The sequence below is a fragment of the Zootoca vivipara genome, chromosome W, assembly GCF_963506605.1.
Source record: "Zootoca vivipara chromosome W, rZooViv1.1, whole genome shotgun sequence".
NCBI lineage: Eukaryota > Metazoa > Chordata > Lepidosauria > Squamata > Lacertidae > Zootoca > Zootoca vivipara.
Genome location: NC_083293.1, coordinates 5,491,370 through 5,508,389, shown reverse-complemented (window position 1 = coordinate 5,508,389; position 17,020 = coordinate 5,491,370). Strand labels below are relative to the sequence as shown.

The 17,020-nt window shown below is 48.4% G+C and overlaps 1 protein-coding gene across 1 annotated transcript in view; it reads right to left on the bottom strand.

Moving 5' to 3' along the window:
• Positions 1–1,878: 1,878 nt before the first annotated feature.
• Positions 1,879–17,020, bottom strand: part of LOC132591469 (tubulin polyglutamylase TTLL11-like) — a 34,973-nt gene continuing 19,831 nt past the window's right edge. The window contains exon 3 of the mRNA XM_060270098.1: positions 1,879–1,925. Coding sequence (XP_060126081.1) covers positions 1,879–1,925 — 47 coding nt within the window. The remainder of the gene's footprint in view (positions 1,926–17,020) is intronic.

Here is a 17,020-nt window from a genome sequence, read left to right as displayed (position 1 = left end):
AACATGCTACTGAGGAAGAGTACAAGTAGATTCAGAGCTGATGAAGCTGCTGGGCCAAAGCCGAAAGGTCGCTCAGTTGCGGATATGCCTGGAAGCGAAAGGAAAGTCTGATGCTGTAAAGAAAAATATTGCATAGGAACCTGGAATGTAAGAACCATGGATAATGGTAAGCTGGATGTGGTCAAAAATGAGATGGCAAGAATAAATATTGACATCCTGAGCATCAGTGAACTAAAATGGAAGGGAATGGGCGAATTCAGTTTGGATGACTATCATATCTACTACTGTGGGCAAGAATCCCATAGAAGAAATGGAGTGGCCCTCATAGTCAACAAAAGAGTGGCAAAAGCTGTAATGGGAGGCAATCTCAAAAATGACAGAATGATCTCGATACGAATCCAAGGCAGACCTATTAACATCACAGTAATCCAAGTTTATGCACCAACTACCGGTGCTGAAGAAAGTGAAATCGACCAATTCTATGAAGACTTACAACACCTTCTAGAAATGACACCAAAGAAGGATGTTCTTCTCATTACAGGGGATTGGAATGCTAAAGTAGGGAATCAAGAGATAAAAGGAACAACTGGCAAGTTTGGCCTTGGAGTTCAAAATGAAGCAGGGCAAAGGCTAATAGAGTTCTGTCAAGAGAACAGGCTGGTCATCACAAACACTCTTTTCCAACAACACAAGAGACGACTCTACACATGGATATCACCAAATGGGCATTCATACACTAGTTATTCATACACTAAATATTGGCTGATAATCAAGAGGAAGGCAAAACGGACTTGCTCGCCTCTGGACTGTTAGGACTTTAAACCTAAGACGCTGGCAAATTAGCAAGGTCATGTGACTTAAGTTGTTAAGTCGTTGTTGTTAAGATGCTCAGTATATATAGAGCGTTTGTTTTGTTTGCTTGTGGGGTGTGGAGCAGTCATGTCTGAAAGCTCTGGAGATGTTTCTGTTATCTGTCTGCAATAAAACTGTCTTCGAAAGTTGGGCTTCCGTGGGTCGTTTCTGCTGCAAAGCTGCAAGGATTTTACCACAACAAGAATCCAGCCGCTGTGCTTAATGCTCTGCAAAGAGAACTGTTTCTGGTCTGTGCAGCGCAGCAGAAGCGTTTTACTGGACCAGAACAGGAAAACCTCTTATGGACAAATGGCAATACTTTGAACTGGGATTTAATGTGACTTCAGGACTCAGCCAGAACCATTTTTTCAGTGTCAGGCTTTGACCCTGGGACATGCGAAGGAATGAGGAATGAGAGTTTCTTTGTGCATGGGCAGAGTGCTGAACGGCTACAACCAGCCTCTGCACATCTGAGCTTAAAGGGAACGGCTTTTGGGAGAGGCATGTATAGGTGCGCTTAAACCGAAAGAGGTCGCTTTAGAAATTCAGCACCATTTCTTACATGTTCATAATAAGTAGAACTTAAAAATATATGCATCTTGATTTTAGGAAAAGGGGTTTTTAAGTGCTCAGGCTCACAATGTAAAAAAAGAAAAGAAAAAGAAAATAACACTTGCAACTGTAAGTATCTTATTTTTCCTTATTTTAATAATTTCAATGGGGGGTGTGACAAAAAAAATCCGCACCGGGTACCACCTGACCTTGCTGGGTCGACAACTCTGGGAAACAGAGGGGTTGGGGGGCTGGAGGGATCTTTGCACTACAGCGCTGGATATGCTTAAGACGGCCCTGGCTAAACTGGTGACTGGGAGTGGCCACTGAGACCACGTACCACCGGTCTTGAAAGACCTACATTGGCTGTGCCCCTGGGCATTATAAGTGATTTGACAGCTGTAGCACGGCAAAAAAAAAAAGGCAAAGAAGATCAGCTGTCAGCCTTCTTGCCGAGCTACAGCTGGTTGCCCTTTACGTTACGCTGGTCTCCGCCGGTTGCCGCTCACCGCTTGTGGCAACTGGCAGAGACCAGCAGAACACAAAGGAGAACCAGCTGTAACGCGTAAGGAAGGCAAAGGAAGATCAGCTTCCTGCGCTGACAGCTGATCTTCCTTTGCCTTCTTTCTATGCTACAGCTGGTTCCCCTGTTGCCGCGCGCCGCCGCTTCGGCTTTCTATGGCTGCGCTTCGCAAGATGAAGCGGCGGTCATAGAAAACCTCGTTGTCTTGCGAGTCCCTTGTGCAAAGCAAAACGCTTTCGTCTTGCGGGTTTTTTGTTGCGCGAGGCATTCGTCTTGTGAGGTACCACTGTATTTAATAATAATAATAATAATAATTAATAATTTATTATTTATACCCCGCCCATCTGGCTGGGTTTCCCCAGCCACTCTGGGCGGCTTCCAACAGAAAAATTAAATAAAACAATCAATTAAACATTAAAAGCCTCCCTAAACAGGGCTGCCTGCAGATGTCTTCTGGTAGCTGTTTTTCTCTTTGACATCTGATGGGAGGGCGTTCCACAGGGTGGGCGCCACCACCGAGAAGGCCCTCTGCCTGGTTCCCTGCAACTTGGCTTCTCGTAACGAGGGAACTGCCAGAAGGCCCTCGGTACTGGACCTCAAAGTCTGGGCAGAACCATGGGGGTGGAGACACTCCTTCAGGTATACTGGACCGAGGCAATTTAGGGCTTAAAAGGTCAGCACCAACACTTTGAATTGTGCTCGGGAACGTACTGGGAGCCAATGTAGATCTATCAAGACCGGTGTTATGTGGTCTCAGCGGCCGCTTCCACTCACCAGTCTAGCTGCCGCATTCTGGATTAGTTGTAGTTTCCGGGTCACCTTCATAGGTAGCCCCACGTAGAGCGCATTGCAGTAGTCCAAGCGGGAGATAACTAGAGCATGTACCACTCTGGCGAGACAGTCTGCAGGCAGATAGGGTTTCAGCCTGCATACCAGATGGAGCTGATAGACAGCTGCCCTGGACACAGAATTGACCTGTGCCTCCATGGACAGCTGTGAGTCCAAAATGACTCCCAGGCTGCGCACCTGGTCCTTCAGGGGCACAGTTACCCCATTCAGGACCAGGGAGTCCTCCACACCTGCCCGCCTCCTGTCCCCCACAAACAGTACTTCTGTCTTGTCAGGATTCAACCTCAATCTGTTAGCCGCCATCCATCCTCCAACCGCCTCCAAACACTCACACAGGACCTTCACCGCCTTCACTGGTTCTGATTTGAAAGAGAGGTAGAGCTGGGTATCATCCGCATACTGATGAACACCCAGCCCAAACCCCCTGATGATCTCTCCCAGCGGCTGCATGTAGATGTTAAAAAGCATGGGGGAGAGGACAGAGCCCTGAGGCACCCCACAAGTGAGAGCCCAGGCGTCCAAACACTCACCCCCCACCACCACTCTCTGAACACAGCCCAGGAGGAAGGAGCGGAACCACTGTATGACAGTGCCCCCAGCTCCCAACCCTGTATGACAGTGCCCCCAGCTCCCAACCCGTGCTTCTAGACGGTCCAGAAGTATGTTATGGTCGATGGTGTCAAAAGCCACTGAGAGATCCAGCAGAACTAGGAAACAGCTCTCACCTTTGTCGCTAGCCCGCTGGAGATCATCAACCAGTGCAACCAAGGCAGTTTCAGTCCCATGATGAGGCCTGAATCCCATCACAGAGAGAAGCATTCACCAACCCGCGAAGCCCATCGCCCAGCCCTTCCCGGCTAGCTTTTATAAGCCAGGATGGGCAAGGATCAAGGAGACAGGTGGCTGGTTTCACTCGTCCAAGCAGCCTGTCCACATCCTTGGAGGTAACAGATTGGAATTGATCCCACGCAACTGGACCAGACAGACCTCCATCGCTTCCCCGCCCCGGCCCTGCTCCCACGGTGGAGTTTACCTCTTCCCGAATCTGAGCGACTTTATCTGCAAAAAAATTTTTGCAAAATCATTGCAGGGGATCATGGGGCCCGTACTGGGCCCCAATGGAGCAGGTGGTTTCACTAAACTGCGAACCACCCGAAAAAGTCTCCTGCTGCTGTTTTCCGCAGATGCAATAGAGGCGGTGAATAAAGTCTTCTTCGCCGTCGCTACCACCACTTGGTAGGCTTGACATTGAGCTCTAACCAGTGTCTGGTCAGCTTCAGAATGAGTTATCCGCCACCGGCGCTCTAGCCGTCTCAACGATTGTTTCATTGCCCTCAGATCCATGGAGAACCATGCTATTGTAGAGGGCGCTTCGGAGCCAAACAGTCAACAGCCCTGGTCAACTCGACATTCCAGCGGGCCACCAGGGAATCGGCTGTTGAGATTAATAGCCCGTAATTGGCTAATTATCGATAACACAGCTTTGTGAGAAAGAAAGATAGCAAAGAAATCTATCTGCCTACGAACAAATTCTTAGCTGCGTTGCAGACGTACCAAAAATACTCGCCCAGTACGCTCCGTCACAAATGCCCAGCCTCTGTTTCTAAAAACCGCAGAAACATAACCCCCAAGTCCGAATTGGTCCCACCTCCCTGGAGAGGGGAAGAGTCGTGGAGAAGTCCAGTTGCACCAGGTAGTGATCTGACCATGGCACTTCTTTCGGTTCGCTTTTACTTAGTGTCAGATCACCAACATCCATACTTGATCTGTCAATATTTTCATCTTCTGCCGTTCATGTTTTTGCACCCTGGTATCACCAGGAAGCTGTGGATCCTTGATTTTTGTGTTGCAGGCTGTGCCCTGGGCATGATGTGTGAGTTAGTGGCGGCTCCATGCAAAAAGGTGAAGATCCGTGAGGATCCGTGCTTCAAAACCACGTTTTTGGGCCACGGTGTCACCAGGAAGCTGTGGAACCTGGATTTTTGTGGTGCAGGATGTACCCCTGGGCATGATATGTGATTTGAGGGTGACTTTGGGGGGGGGCCATGTAAATAGGTGAAGATTCGTGAGGATCCGTGCTTCAAAACCACGCTTTTGGGCCACGGTGTCGCCAGGAAGGTGTGGATCCTTGATTTTTGTGGTGCAGGCTGTACCCCTGGGCATGATATGTGATTTGAGGGTGAGTTTTTTGGGGGGCCGTGCAAAAAGGTGAGGATCCGTGAGGATCCGTGCTTCAAAACCACGCTTTTGGGCCACGGTGTCGCCAGGAAGCTGTGGGTCCTTGATTTTTGTGGTGCAGGCTGTACCCCTGGGCAAGATATGTGATTTGAGGGTGAGTTTGGGGGGGGCCATGCAAAAAGGTGACGATCCGTGAGGATCCGTGCTTCAAAACCACGATTTTTGGGCCACGATGTTGCCAGGAAGCTGTGGATCCTTGATTTTTGTGGTGCAGGCTGTACCCCTGGGCATGGTATGTGATTTGAGGGTGAATTTGGGGGCCCCCCATGCAAATAGGTGAAGATTCGCGAGGATCCGTGCTTCAAAACCACGTTTTTGGGCCATGGTGTCGCCAGGAAGCTGTGGATCCTTGATTTTTGTGGTGCAGGCTGTACCCCTGGGCATGATATGTGATTTGAGGGTGAATTTGGGGGGGGGGCATGCAAAAAGGTGAAGATTCTTGAGGATCCGTGAGGATCCGTGCTTCAAAACCACGTTTTTGGGCCATGGTGTCGCCAGGAAGCTGTGGGTCCTTGATTTTTGTGGGGCAGGCTGTACCCCTGGGCATGATATGTGATTTGAGGGTGAGTTTTTTGGGGGGCCGTGCAAAAAGTTGAGGATCCGTGAGGATCCGTGCTTCAAAACCACGTTTTTGGGCCATGGTGTCGCCAGGAAGCTGTTTATCCTTGGTTTTTGTGGGGCAGGCTGTACCCCTGGCCATGATATGTGATTTGAGGGTGAATTTGGGGGGGGCCCATGCAAATAGGTGAAGATTCGCGAGGATCCGTGCTTCAAAACCACGTTTTTGGGCCATGGTGTCGCCAGGAAGCTGTGGATCCTTGATTTTTGTGGTGCAGGCTGTACCCCTGGGCATGATATGTGATTTGAGGGTGAATTTGGGGGGGGGGGCATGCAAAAAGGTGAAGATTCTTGAGGATCCGTGAGGATCCGTGCTTCAAAACCACGTTTTTGGGCCATGGTGTCGCCAGGAAGCTGTGGATCCTTGATTTTTGTGGTGCAGGCTGTACCCCTGGGAATGATATGTGATTTGAGGGTGAATTTGGGGGGGGCCCATGCAAATAGGTGAAGATTCGCGAGGATCCGTGCTTCAAAACCACGTTTTTGGGCCATGGTGTCGCCAGGAAGCTGTGGGTCCTTGATTTTTGTGGGGCAGGCTGTACCCCTGGGCATGATATGTGATTTGAGGGTGAATTTGGGGGCCCCCATGCAAATAGGTGAAGATTCGTGAGGATCCGTGCTTCAAAACCACGCTTTTGGGCCACGGTGTCGCCAGGAAGCTGTGGATCCTTGATTTTTGTGGTGCAGGCTGTACTCCTGGGCATGATATGTGATTTGAGGGTGAATTTGGGGGGCCCCCATGCAAATAGGTGAAGATTCGCGAGGATCCGTGCTTCAAAACCACGCTTTTGGGCCATGGTGTCGCCAGGAAGCTGTGGATCCTTGATTTTTGTGGTGCAGGCTGTACCCATGGGCATGATATGGGTCAGTCCATGAAAATGTGGGAAAAAATTTTTTGTGTAAAAAGTTTTTTTAATAATTTTTTTACATGTTATGTTTGTGTACACATATCAAAGTGTTTTGGCAACAAAACAAATTGTTCCCAGAATGCTTCATTCCAAAATGGCTGCCACCTGAATGTAGCACATGTTGCAAATGATTTTGTTTCTGAATTTAAACATACATTAAAGGTAAGATAAAATCTATTCAAACCATGAAAACAATGATTGTAATATGTCTATTGAAAGCTTAAAATGTCATCTTTCAATTGCAAATGGTCTATATTGCTCCAATTACATTCTTAATTGGTATTGATTGATGTTAATTATTGATGATTAAGCTGTAAAGTGAGTTACCAAAGCAAGTTATTTTTAGAATATCTTTCTGAATTGGAGCTTCAGAATTAAACTTTTCTGCATTTTCCTTCTAGGCAGTAGATGCAATGTAATCATGTAAACATTTTAATTTTATGTTACACTTTGTGCCCTACAAACACTATCAAAATGTGTAATGTGAGTTACCGCAATTATGGTAACTCACGTTACAGTGCTCACTGTGACGGTTTTGAATTGTTTTGGTATATTTTTCTTTTTCAACCGACCTACTGAAGGGTTAAACCTTTATGCAGCACTGTTATATAAAAAGGGAACAAGCCACAGCCTACCAAAAACAGAGAGAAGCAGTAGGACGAAAAGACTTTGATCAGAAGACTGCACTTATACAGGTTGACTTTTCGGAAAATTACAGCTGTGTGGCACAGGATGAAATTCAAAGTGCCCACTGGAAACAAAACCAAGTAAGCTTGTTTACTTGCTCAATGTGGTATAGTGGGAAGCACCACCCATTGGTTCTTGCTTCTGACAACCTAGATCATTCAAAGGAGACAGTGGTGTGTTACATAGAGTTCATTTTGCAGCAGATTCCCAAAGAAGTTGACATAATTAATGTATGGTCTGATGGACCGAGCTCACAATTTAAGAACAAATATGTTGTGGCTGCAATTGCTGCTCTTGAAAAAAAGCACCACAAGAATAAGGTGGAACTACTTTGCTACATCGCATGGCAAAGGCCCAGTTGATGGCATAGGAGGGACCATTAAGCGTCAAGTTTGGAATGCAGTGAGAGCAAGAAAGCAAATAGTTTCCAATGCCACTCAGTTTGTCACCACAGCAACTAAAGTCTCCAAAGTGAAAGTAGTGGAGATGACACCAGGCCAAATCATTAAACACAAACCTATTTGCTCCATACTTTCTACAAATAGTGATGAGTAACTAAGCAGACCTGTGAAGTCATTGGCGTAATTTCCCCACCTACTATGGTTAATTCAAGTTAATTCTAAACTGTCTCTAATATTCATGTTTAAATAAATATTTGTCAAAATTTCCTAAATGACAAGAAAATAATTATTTACCTTCATAGAATTCCAATGCCCAAAATTATGATTTGAAAAGTAACATGAGTTACCATGTTATGTAACGTGAGTTACCATGAGAAAAGTTATTCAATTAATAACCGTTGAAATTAGAAATGCCAGACCACTATGCTATGAAAGGCAAGGTTTCTGTAATACTCTTACCTAAAAAGTTTTTTTCTAAATTCATCATGGAGGAGGAAAAAGAAAAAACAGTGGGTGCATAAAATTAAGCTGTCCAATTCATGTAACGTGAGTTACCACACAAAAATAATTTTAATTTTTCATATTTTGAAATTAATATAAAAAAGGTAATAAGATTCTATAATAACCAGGTATGTATTATATACAGAATTATTTTATTCAAGATTGCTTCTCAATTACTATGTTTAGATATTACTTAATTGTCGCAATCATAAGTCAAATGTAACGTGAGTTACCATGGATTTACCCATATGTGATTTGAGGGTGAATTTGGGGGCCCCCCATGCAAATAGGTGAAGATTCGCGAGGATCCTTTCTTCAAAACCACGTTTTTGGGCCACGGTGTCGCCAGGAAGCTGTGGATCCTTGATTTTTGTGGTGCAGGCTGTACGCCTGGGCATGATATGTGATTTGACAGTGAGTTTGCGGTGGCCCAATGCAGAAATCATGAGGATCCATGAGGATCCGTGGTTTTTAACCACGTTTTTGTGTCATTGTGGCCGCACGAAACAGTGGATGCGTGATTTTTTTGGTGCTGCCTACAGACTAAGACATACTCTACAATATCATGCTGTTGTTTTTTTATTTGAATGAAAAAATCATATGAATTCATGAGGATCCGTTTAAAATCATCTGGATCCGCGTTTTACCCTGACCCGCTTCCAGATGTGATATGACACTGGATTTGTTGGAGTTAGTATTAAAAAAGTGGAGGATCCATGAGGATCCGTGTAGATCCGCCTTTTACCTTCTTCCAATTCCCTCCTGCTCCCAACCCAGGCCCTCCCCGTCCCCTCAGTGTGCCAAAAACCACACGCAGCACCCCCCCCCCCCCGCCCAGCCCAGCCCAGCTCAGGCACACACACATTACCTCTCTCTCTCTCTCTCTCTCGCTTTTTCCGGCTGCCCTCACTCCCGGAAGGCTCAACACAAATCTCCTGCCGCGGGAATGAGCAAAAGTCAGCAAGCCAAGTCCGGAGGGAATGAGCAAAAGTCAGCAAGCCAAGTCCTTGCTTGCTGCTGGCCGGTTCAGCGATGGCACGCATGCTAAACTTTTCCAGGGCTGGCTGGAGCATGGAGGCGAGGGGCGGGCCAGTTAGGAGGGAGGGGCGTCAGCGTCAGCCAGCCAATAACGCGCCGCCTTGCAACCTAGCCCGCCCCTCACCTGGCTTTGTTGGCATTTCGTTTAGCAGGTAGAAAGAACGGCAGGCTGGAAGAGGGTTTATTACTGCTGAACAGTGTAGGAATCTATTTTTACCTTTAATATTCCAAAGAGCGATTTCAATGATTCTGCTCATTCAAGCACATTAGTGTTGATCTGTACCATGTGGAAGGCATGCATAGCTATGTCTCCCTTCTGCTAGTAAGAGCCTCCCATACTACACTGTTTCCTAGCTCTCTGTTGGATGCAAATGCAATGCAGATCATCCCTCTTCCCTGCTTAGTAGGGGTTTAGCATATACAGAAACCATTCCTCCCCCATCACTTGCCTTAGGCCTTGTCAAATCCAAATCTCTGCTGGGCTCAACCCATGAGACTCAAGTAATGAAACACAACTGCCACGGCAATGGTCAGGGGTGATGTGAATTATAGTCCGTAACATCTGGTGAGTACCACACTGGCAGAAACCCAGTGCTAACTTTGGCAACTCACCTAGATTTTTGCTTTGATTTAAAGTTAAGTTACTCGCAGACTGACTACTGCAAGAATCAACTGATGCAAAGGGACTCGTTTCAAGATTAACTGAGCATACCTGTTTACACTATGCATGCTTATACACCCTATAGCTCAGGGGAGGCCAACTTCCAAGAGACTGCGATCTACTCACAGAGTTAAAAACTGGCAGCGATCTACCCCCCTTTGGGGTCCAGGTCAAAGTTGCTGAGGCTTTTTTAAAGAAGGAAAGCCCTGTTTTGGGGGGTTCACATAAAAGTTGTTGAGCTTCTTTCCGTGCTGAAATGTCACAACCTGAACAACGATGGCTTGGTTACTTATTGTAGAAATGCTGTCCTCTCCTTGATTCATGTCAGAGATGGAGCATTCTGTTATGCATCAGGCCATTGTATTAACTACGGTAAATCCTAGTAGGTGCCAACCAGCTTTAAAGAATGTTAACAACCTAAGTATGTGTTTTGGAGTGGGGGGAGGATCTATGTTTTACATTCAAATAGCAGATTTTTGAGGACCATATTTTCAAATAAATCCCCCCAATTTCCTTGTCATCATCTGACATTAGGCAATCTTTTATTGGCAAAAATCTGTCCATATAAATTCAAAGACAATTCTTACCAAAAGGTAATTCTTACCAAAACATGCATCTTGTCTTTCACTCCCCAAATGAATTCAAGGTGGCTTACAACCTACAAAAGCACACACTCCAACACTTATAACCACCCACAAAGGCCAGTAATTAGGTAGGGCGATGGCAAATAATCAGTTGCCCCCCCCCCCTAGTTTTGATTCTGGGTACGCCCCTGATCCATGTCCCTTCCTATTGTATAGCAGAACCATTTCTGACATCAAAATCAATGACAAAGCCTGCTTCTATGGAATTTATGCAAGCACATCAGAGCACACATTGAACTTTGAAGCAGAGATGCTGGCTTTCTAACAAATTTGTTCATGAACCTCCTTCCTTCTTATGGAAAATTATTATCAGAACAATTGGCTGAATGGTGAACAGGAATTCTTTTGAGGTTAGCAAGATCCTTTGATGTGGATACCTCCCATAATTCTGCTTGTTTCTATGCTGTTTTTAATTTCACTTCCTCATATGTATGACAATGTGGTTGCTCTTTCCTAGTGTTTCCACTAAAGTAGGTCCTTGTACCAAAGCATCAGTTGCATCAAGGAAAACTGGCATGATCCATGGGCGTAGCCAGGATCAAATCTGGGGGGGGGGGGGGGCAGGCCATGGTCGTCCAGGTTGTGACATTTCAGCACGGAAAAGGCAAAATGAAACCAAAATTTTATTATATATAATTGCGTGCCGAGCAGGGTGGATAAAAATCAAATATTTTTTTAAAAATCCCAAAAATTGGATTTTTTTGATTTAAATTGGAATTTTTTTAAATAAAATGCTTTTTGAGGAAAATATATTGCCATCCCCCCATTTCCTCCCTCCCCATAGAGAAACATTTGGTCAGTTTGGGAGTCAAAATGGTTTCCAGGCCTGTCTTCCTGTACTGTTTGCTTGGTACATTTATGAACATTGATTAGGCTAATCAAGCACCAATATTTCCTGCAACCATCAAATAAATTGCCACCCTATTTGTTATATAATTATTACTTTACTTCAAATCAGGCACCAAACCCTGTCCACAAATGAACTGAAATAGCAAGCCTCTACCACTGATATAAATTCAAATTGCTAACCAACTCAGATGAATTACCTTATTCTACTAACAAATCAAAGATAATTCACCTCTGCTCATCAGTGCACTAATGTTTTTTTGCTCTGATTAACATGAGCCAAGCTCAGGTCTAAAGGGGGGGGGTGACCAAATTCAGAAAAAAAGAACACTACCGGGCCAAATTATGGGATAATTGATGCCCAAGTTTTTTATCTATGTAAATTATTTAACAGTATCAACTATTTATCTATCAACTTCAAATCCAGACTGGAAAACAGTTTATTTATTTTAAACCCCCGTAGGCCGCTAGAAAGAGTTCAACAGGTAAAACTTCCCACATGGTGCACATGTGGCACCAACAAAATGGTTGCTATCAGGATGCCCTAGCAACCATAAGCAGCAAGACAAGCAGGCAATGAGGCAGGCAGAAGTACTAAATAAACACAGCCAGGAGATGCACAGAATTAACTCAGCCATAATTAACACAGCCAGCTCACTTCTTTTTATTGATCATCCTCCTCTTATGGGCTGTTAATGATTCAGGTAAGCAGCACTGTTCCACATATTAAGAAAACAAGAAAACGATCCGGTTCGGACCGCGGAGCGCTAGCTGGCAAAAACGGGAGCTCCGTAACTCCCGGTATATTAGCTGGAGAAAAGGGGGGTTCGCGCGGCTAAACGACCCCCCCATATAAAGCTGGGAAGGCGATTCCTACCCGATACGTCGGCGGTTCCCCAAAGGCTCTCCCGGAGACCTTCGCAATCGGCAGAAGGAGGGGGAGAGACCTGGGCACTAAGACGAGGCAAGACGCTTCCAGCACAAGCCGAGAAACCAGCTGCGTGCACGACGGTAAAGAACTCCTTTTAATATTCAACCCCTACGGTTACCCCGAGCGTAAATAAGATAAGATAAAAGTTACCAGAAGGAGATTGGCACGAAGATCATCCCCCCCAGCAAATTCGAACTGCCTTAAAAGTATAAAGGAAAAGCGGGGAGCGGGAAAGACTCAAAAGAACGAAACATCGCGCATACAGGAGACGCTGACCGGGGAGAAACAAAGTATCTGTAAGCAGGGGAAACAAGAACTTTTTAAATAGGACCTGTGAGGGACAGGGGATATCGCGAAGTCCCTCCCCTCCTGAGTTCAAGCCCGTCCCCGAGCAAAGGGGAAAGCAGGGAGAGTTCCGATTCCAGTGGGGAAGCAGGAAGTCGTGTCCGAGGCTCAGGCAAGGTAGAGGAGCCAGGGTCCCAGGTGGGACAGGAAGGGGCAAGCAAGGGGGGAAGACCCATCCCTCCAACTCCAGAATTACGCAGGAAGAGGAGGGGCAAGAGGATGGGTCTGCCAAAGCTTTTGTGTTGGAGAAAGACGCGCCAAAAGCCATTAGGAGGTTCTGAAACCGACTGACAACATCGCTCCGTGTAAATAGCAATGACTTGAGCACTGTAAATACGCAGCACCAATAAAAGAATAAAATGCAGAGCTGCGTAGCGTCGTTACTCTGAAGTAGTCCACTCCGGCCACTGTGACAGCAACCTCCTAATCATTTTTGGGCTACTTCGGAGTTGCCGGGATGAGCGTGTCCGAGGCGGAGAAGTGGCGGCAGATCGCTGAGCAAGCCCAGCTAGAACTGCAACAGCTGTCGCTGCAGGCGCAGGGAGAATTGAAGGCAGCTAAAGAGGAGACTAAGAAGGTCCAGGACGACCGGCTACAACTTGCGGAACAGGTGAGAGAGCTCCAGGAAAAAGAGCAGCATTTAAGGGCGGTGGCGGTAGACCTCCAAAACAAGCTGGATGCAGAGAAAAACAAGGCGGGAGGGGCTCCCCAAGTCCAAGTGCTGCCAGGAAGGAGAGCAGGGACCCTTGTAAGCAAGTTCAATGGAGACCCGAAGGAGTTTCAGGGCTTTGAGACTGAGATCGTGTATGCTCTTGAGCTGCACCAGAATGAGTTCCCCGATGATGAGCACAGAGTAGCGTTTATTGTGGAACATCTCACCGGAGCAGCCAGGGAGTGGCTAAGACCATTAATCGCAACCAAGAATCCTTGCATGAAAAATGTCCAACAATTTCTAGAAGGTTTGAGGACGATGTATTCGTCCGATAGTCATTTGGACCAGACTAAGGAGGAACTGCATAATTTACGCCAAGGAAATATGACAGTTCGCGCATATTGGGCGAAATTCACCATGCTGGTGCACAGACTGGGGTGGGTTTTGGATTCGCCTCCCATGCAAGCTGCGTTTTACTTGGGTTTGAGCGAGGAGGTGAAGGATGAACTCTCGAGAGGTCCAAAGCCCAGTACTATGGATCAGCTGAGCAAAGCAGCTCTGGCGGTGGGGGTGAGGCAGGAATCCCGGTGGAACGACAAGCAAGCGACGCGCGCAAAGCGGGCTTGGTTCCCACGGTCGCAGGAGAAGCCACTCCCTCAACAACCCTTTCAGGCCACGCCTGGAGCCAGCCAGGACCAGGAGCCCATGCAGATTGATAGCGCGCGCGCGCGGGCTTTTCAAACCCCAGCGGCGCCAAGACGCAAGGAGGGAAGGGGCGGGAATTGCTTTCTCTGCAACTCACCCCAGCATCTCGTCAGAGACTGCCCACATCGCAGGGAGTGGCAAGGAAAGGCGGGAACGGTGGTGCCCTCCCCCACTGACGCAGCACCACAGCAGGGAAACGGGAAAGCCTGGCTGCAGGAGACAAGGGGCAGCAGCCAGGCACAGTCAGCAGACAACAGCCCCAGCCCGCCCACCCGCACAGAGAGGTGCAGAGCCAGCCCACCCCTCCCAGAGCAGGAGTGGTTCTAGAAGTGACGCTAACGCTCCCAAATGGCTATCCCCTGACGGTCCTCGCCTTAATTGACAGTGGGGCGTCCGCCAACTTCTTCTCGAGAAGCTTTGCAGAAGAGCACCAAATCCAGCTTTTGCAGTTGGATTTTCCTCTGCACGTAGCAACCATTGACGGCAGGGAGCTGCTGGGAGGGGCCATCACACATCAAACCCCCCCCATGAGAATGACGGTGGGAAGGCACTCAGAGACACTGGCGTTCAACGTCACCACCATCTCAGACCCCCCCATCGTCTTGGGCATGAGCTGGCTGGCGCGCCACGACCCCTCCATCAGTTGGCACCAGAGATGCATCACGTTTGGGTCAGACTTTTGTCTGGAACATTGCATGCAGCACCAACCAGGGGAGGGGCCTCCGATAGCCACGGTGGCCACCATGCATATCAAAGGGGGTGAGGCAATACCCAAGCAGTACTGGGACCTGCAGGAGGTCTTCAGCGAAGCGGAGTCCGACCACCTACCCCCGCACAGGCCTTTTGACTGCCAGATCAACCTGGTGCCAGGGGCGACGATACCCCCAGCCAAGCTGTACGCCATGTCAGACCAGGAGCTGGAGGATCTGCGCGCTTTCATCGACAAGAACCTCAAGCGGGGGTTCATAAGGGAAAGCAAGGCAGCAGGGGGCAGCCCGGTCTTCTGGGTGGACAAGAAAGACACGCAACAGCGCCGTCTTGTGGTGGACTTTAGACGGCTGAATTCGGTGACAGAGCCCGTGGCTTTCCCCATGCCCAGAGTGGATGATCTCCTGACAGCGGCACGCAGGGGCAAGATTTTCACCAAGCTGGACCTAAGGGGGGCGTACAACTTGATCAGGATCCGGGAAGGAGATGAATGGAAAACCACGATGTTCACGCCTCTGGGCTCTTTTGAATATCTGGTGATGCCCTTCGGTTTGCAAGGGGGCTCAGCATGCTTCCAGGCCTTCATGCACCACGTCCTGGGGTCCCTCCTCTTCAGGAAATGCTTGGTCTTCCTAGATGACATCCTTATCTACTCGAATGACCCAGTGCAGCATGTGAAAGATGTCAGAGAGGTGTTGCAACGCCTGAAGGAGAACCACCTGTATGTGAAGCTGGAGAAGTGCAAGTTTCACACCAAAGAGGTGGACTTCCTGGGCTACAAGCTGTCAGACAAGGGGCTGGCGATGGACAAGGACAAGGTGCAGGCCATCCTGGACTGGCACAGCCCCAGGACGCGCAAAGATGCCCAACGCCTACTAGGCTTCGCTAACTTCTACAGGAAGTTCATCAAGAACTTCTCTCGCGTTACGGCTCCCATCACGGACTGCCTGAGAGGCAAGCAGAAGTTCAAGTGGACACCAGAGGCGCAAGCAGCGTTCGAAAGCCTCAAGAGAGTGTTCGCCTCAGACCAAAACCTGTTCCATGTGGTGCAGGACGCGCCCCTACGCATTGAGACAGATGCTTCTGAAAAAGCTGTGGGCGCAATTTTGTTGCAACTGGACGCCAACAGGGAGTGGAGACCCTGTGCCTTCTTCTCCAGGAAGCTGACACAGCCTGAACGCAACTACACAGTGTTTGATAGGGAACTTCTTGCGATCTACGCTGCGTTCCAGCACTGGCGACACTTCCTGGTGGGCGCGAAGCACCCCATCCAGGTGTGCACAGACCACAAGAACCTGGAGTTCTGGAGAACTGCCAGGGTGCTCAACCAGCGGCAGATACGGTGGGCAGAGTTCTTCTCGAACTTCAACTTCTCCATCCACTACATCCCGGGGGAGCAGAATGTCAGGGCGGATGCCCTCTCCCGCAAGCCAGAGTACATGGAGGAGGAGGCGCCACCAGCCCCAAGGCACATTTTCCCCCCGTCGGCATGGTCCTGCGGAGCAGCTGTGGTGAGCGAGGCAGAACTCACAGCACTGACGGCAGCGGATGAATTTGCCAACCGCATCTTCAGAGAACTGAGAGGGGGGAGGGAGCAGGCAAAAGACTTTGCAGAACGCAGAGGGCTGCTTTTCTACAAGGGTGCGCTGTACCTACCCACCACCCAGCTTCGACGTACGGTCCTCAAGCAGATGCACGACAACCCTACAGCGGGGCATTTTGGAAGGGACAAAACCGCTCACCTAGTCATGAGACACTTCTGGTGGCCAGGGGTGCGGGAAGATGTTCGAGACTATGTACGGGGCTGTACCACCTGCCAGCGGGCGAAGGTGGTCAGAGCAGCGCCACCAGGGTTGCTGGAGCCCTTAGCCACACCACACAGGCCGTGGGAAGTGGTGTCCATGGACTTCATCACAGATCTGCCTTCGTCCAGGGGTAAGACTGCAGTGTTGGTGGTGGTGGACCTTATGTCCAAAATGTGTCACTTTATACCGTGTGCCAGGGCAGTCTCGGCAGAAGAGACAGCCAAACTGTTTGTTGATCACATTTTCAGACTGCATGGATTACCTTTAAGGGTTATTTCGGATCGTGGCCGCCAATTTGTTTCCAGGTTCTGGCGGCGGCTCATGAACCTCCTGCAGGTGGAGGTCAGCTTGTCGACGGCTAGACACCCGCAGACCAACGGACAAGCGGAGAGGGTCAACGCCATTCTGCAGCAGTACCTGAGATGCTACGTCAGCCAGCGGCAAACGGACTGGGTGGATCGCTTGCCACTAGCAGAATTTGCCTACAACAATGCAGTGCACGTCTCCACAGGGGTGTCGCCCTTTAAGGCCAATTACGGGCGCGACCTCAGATCTT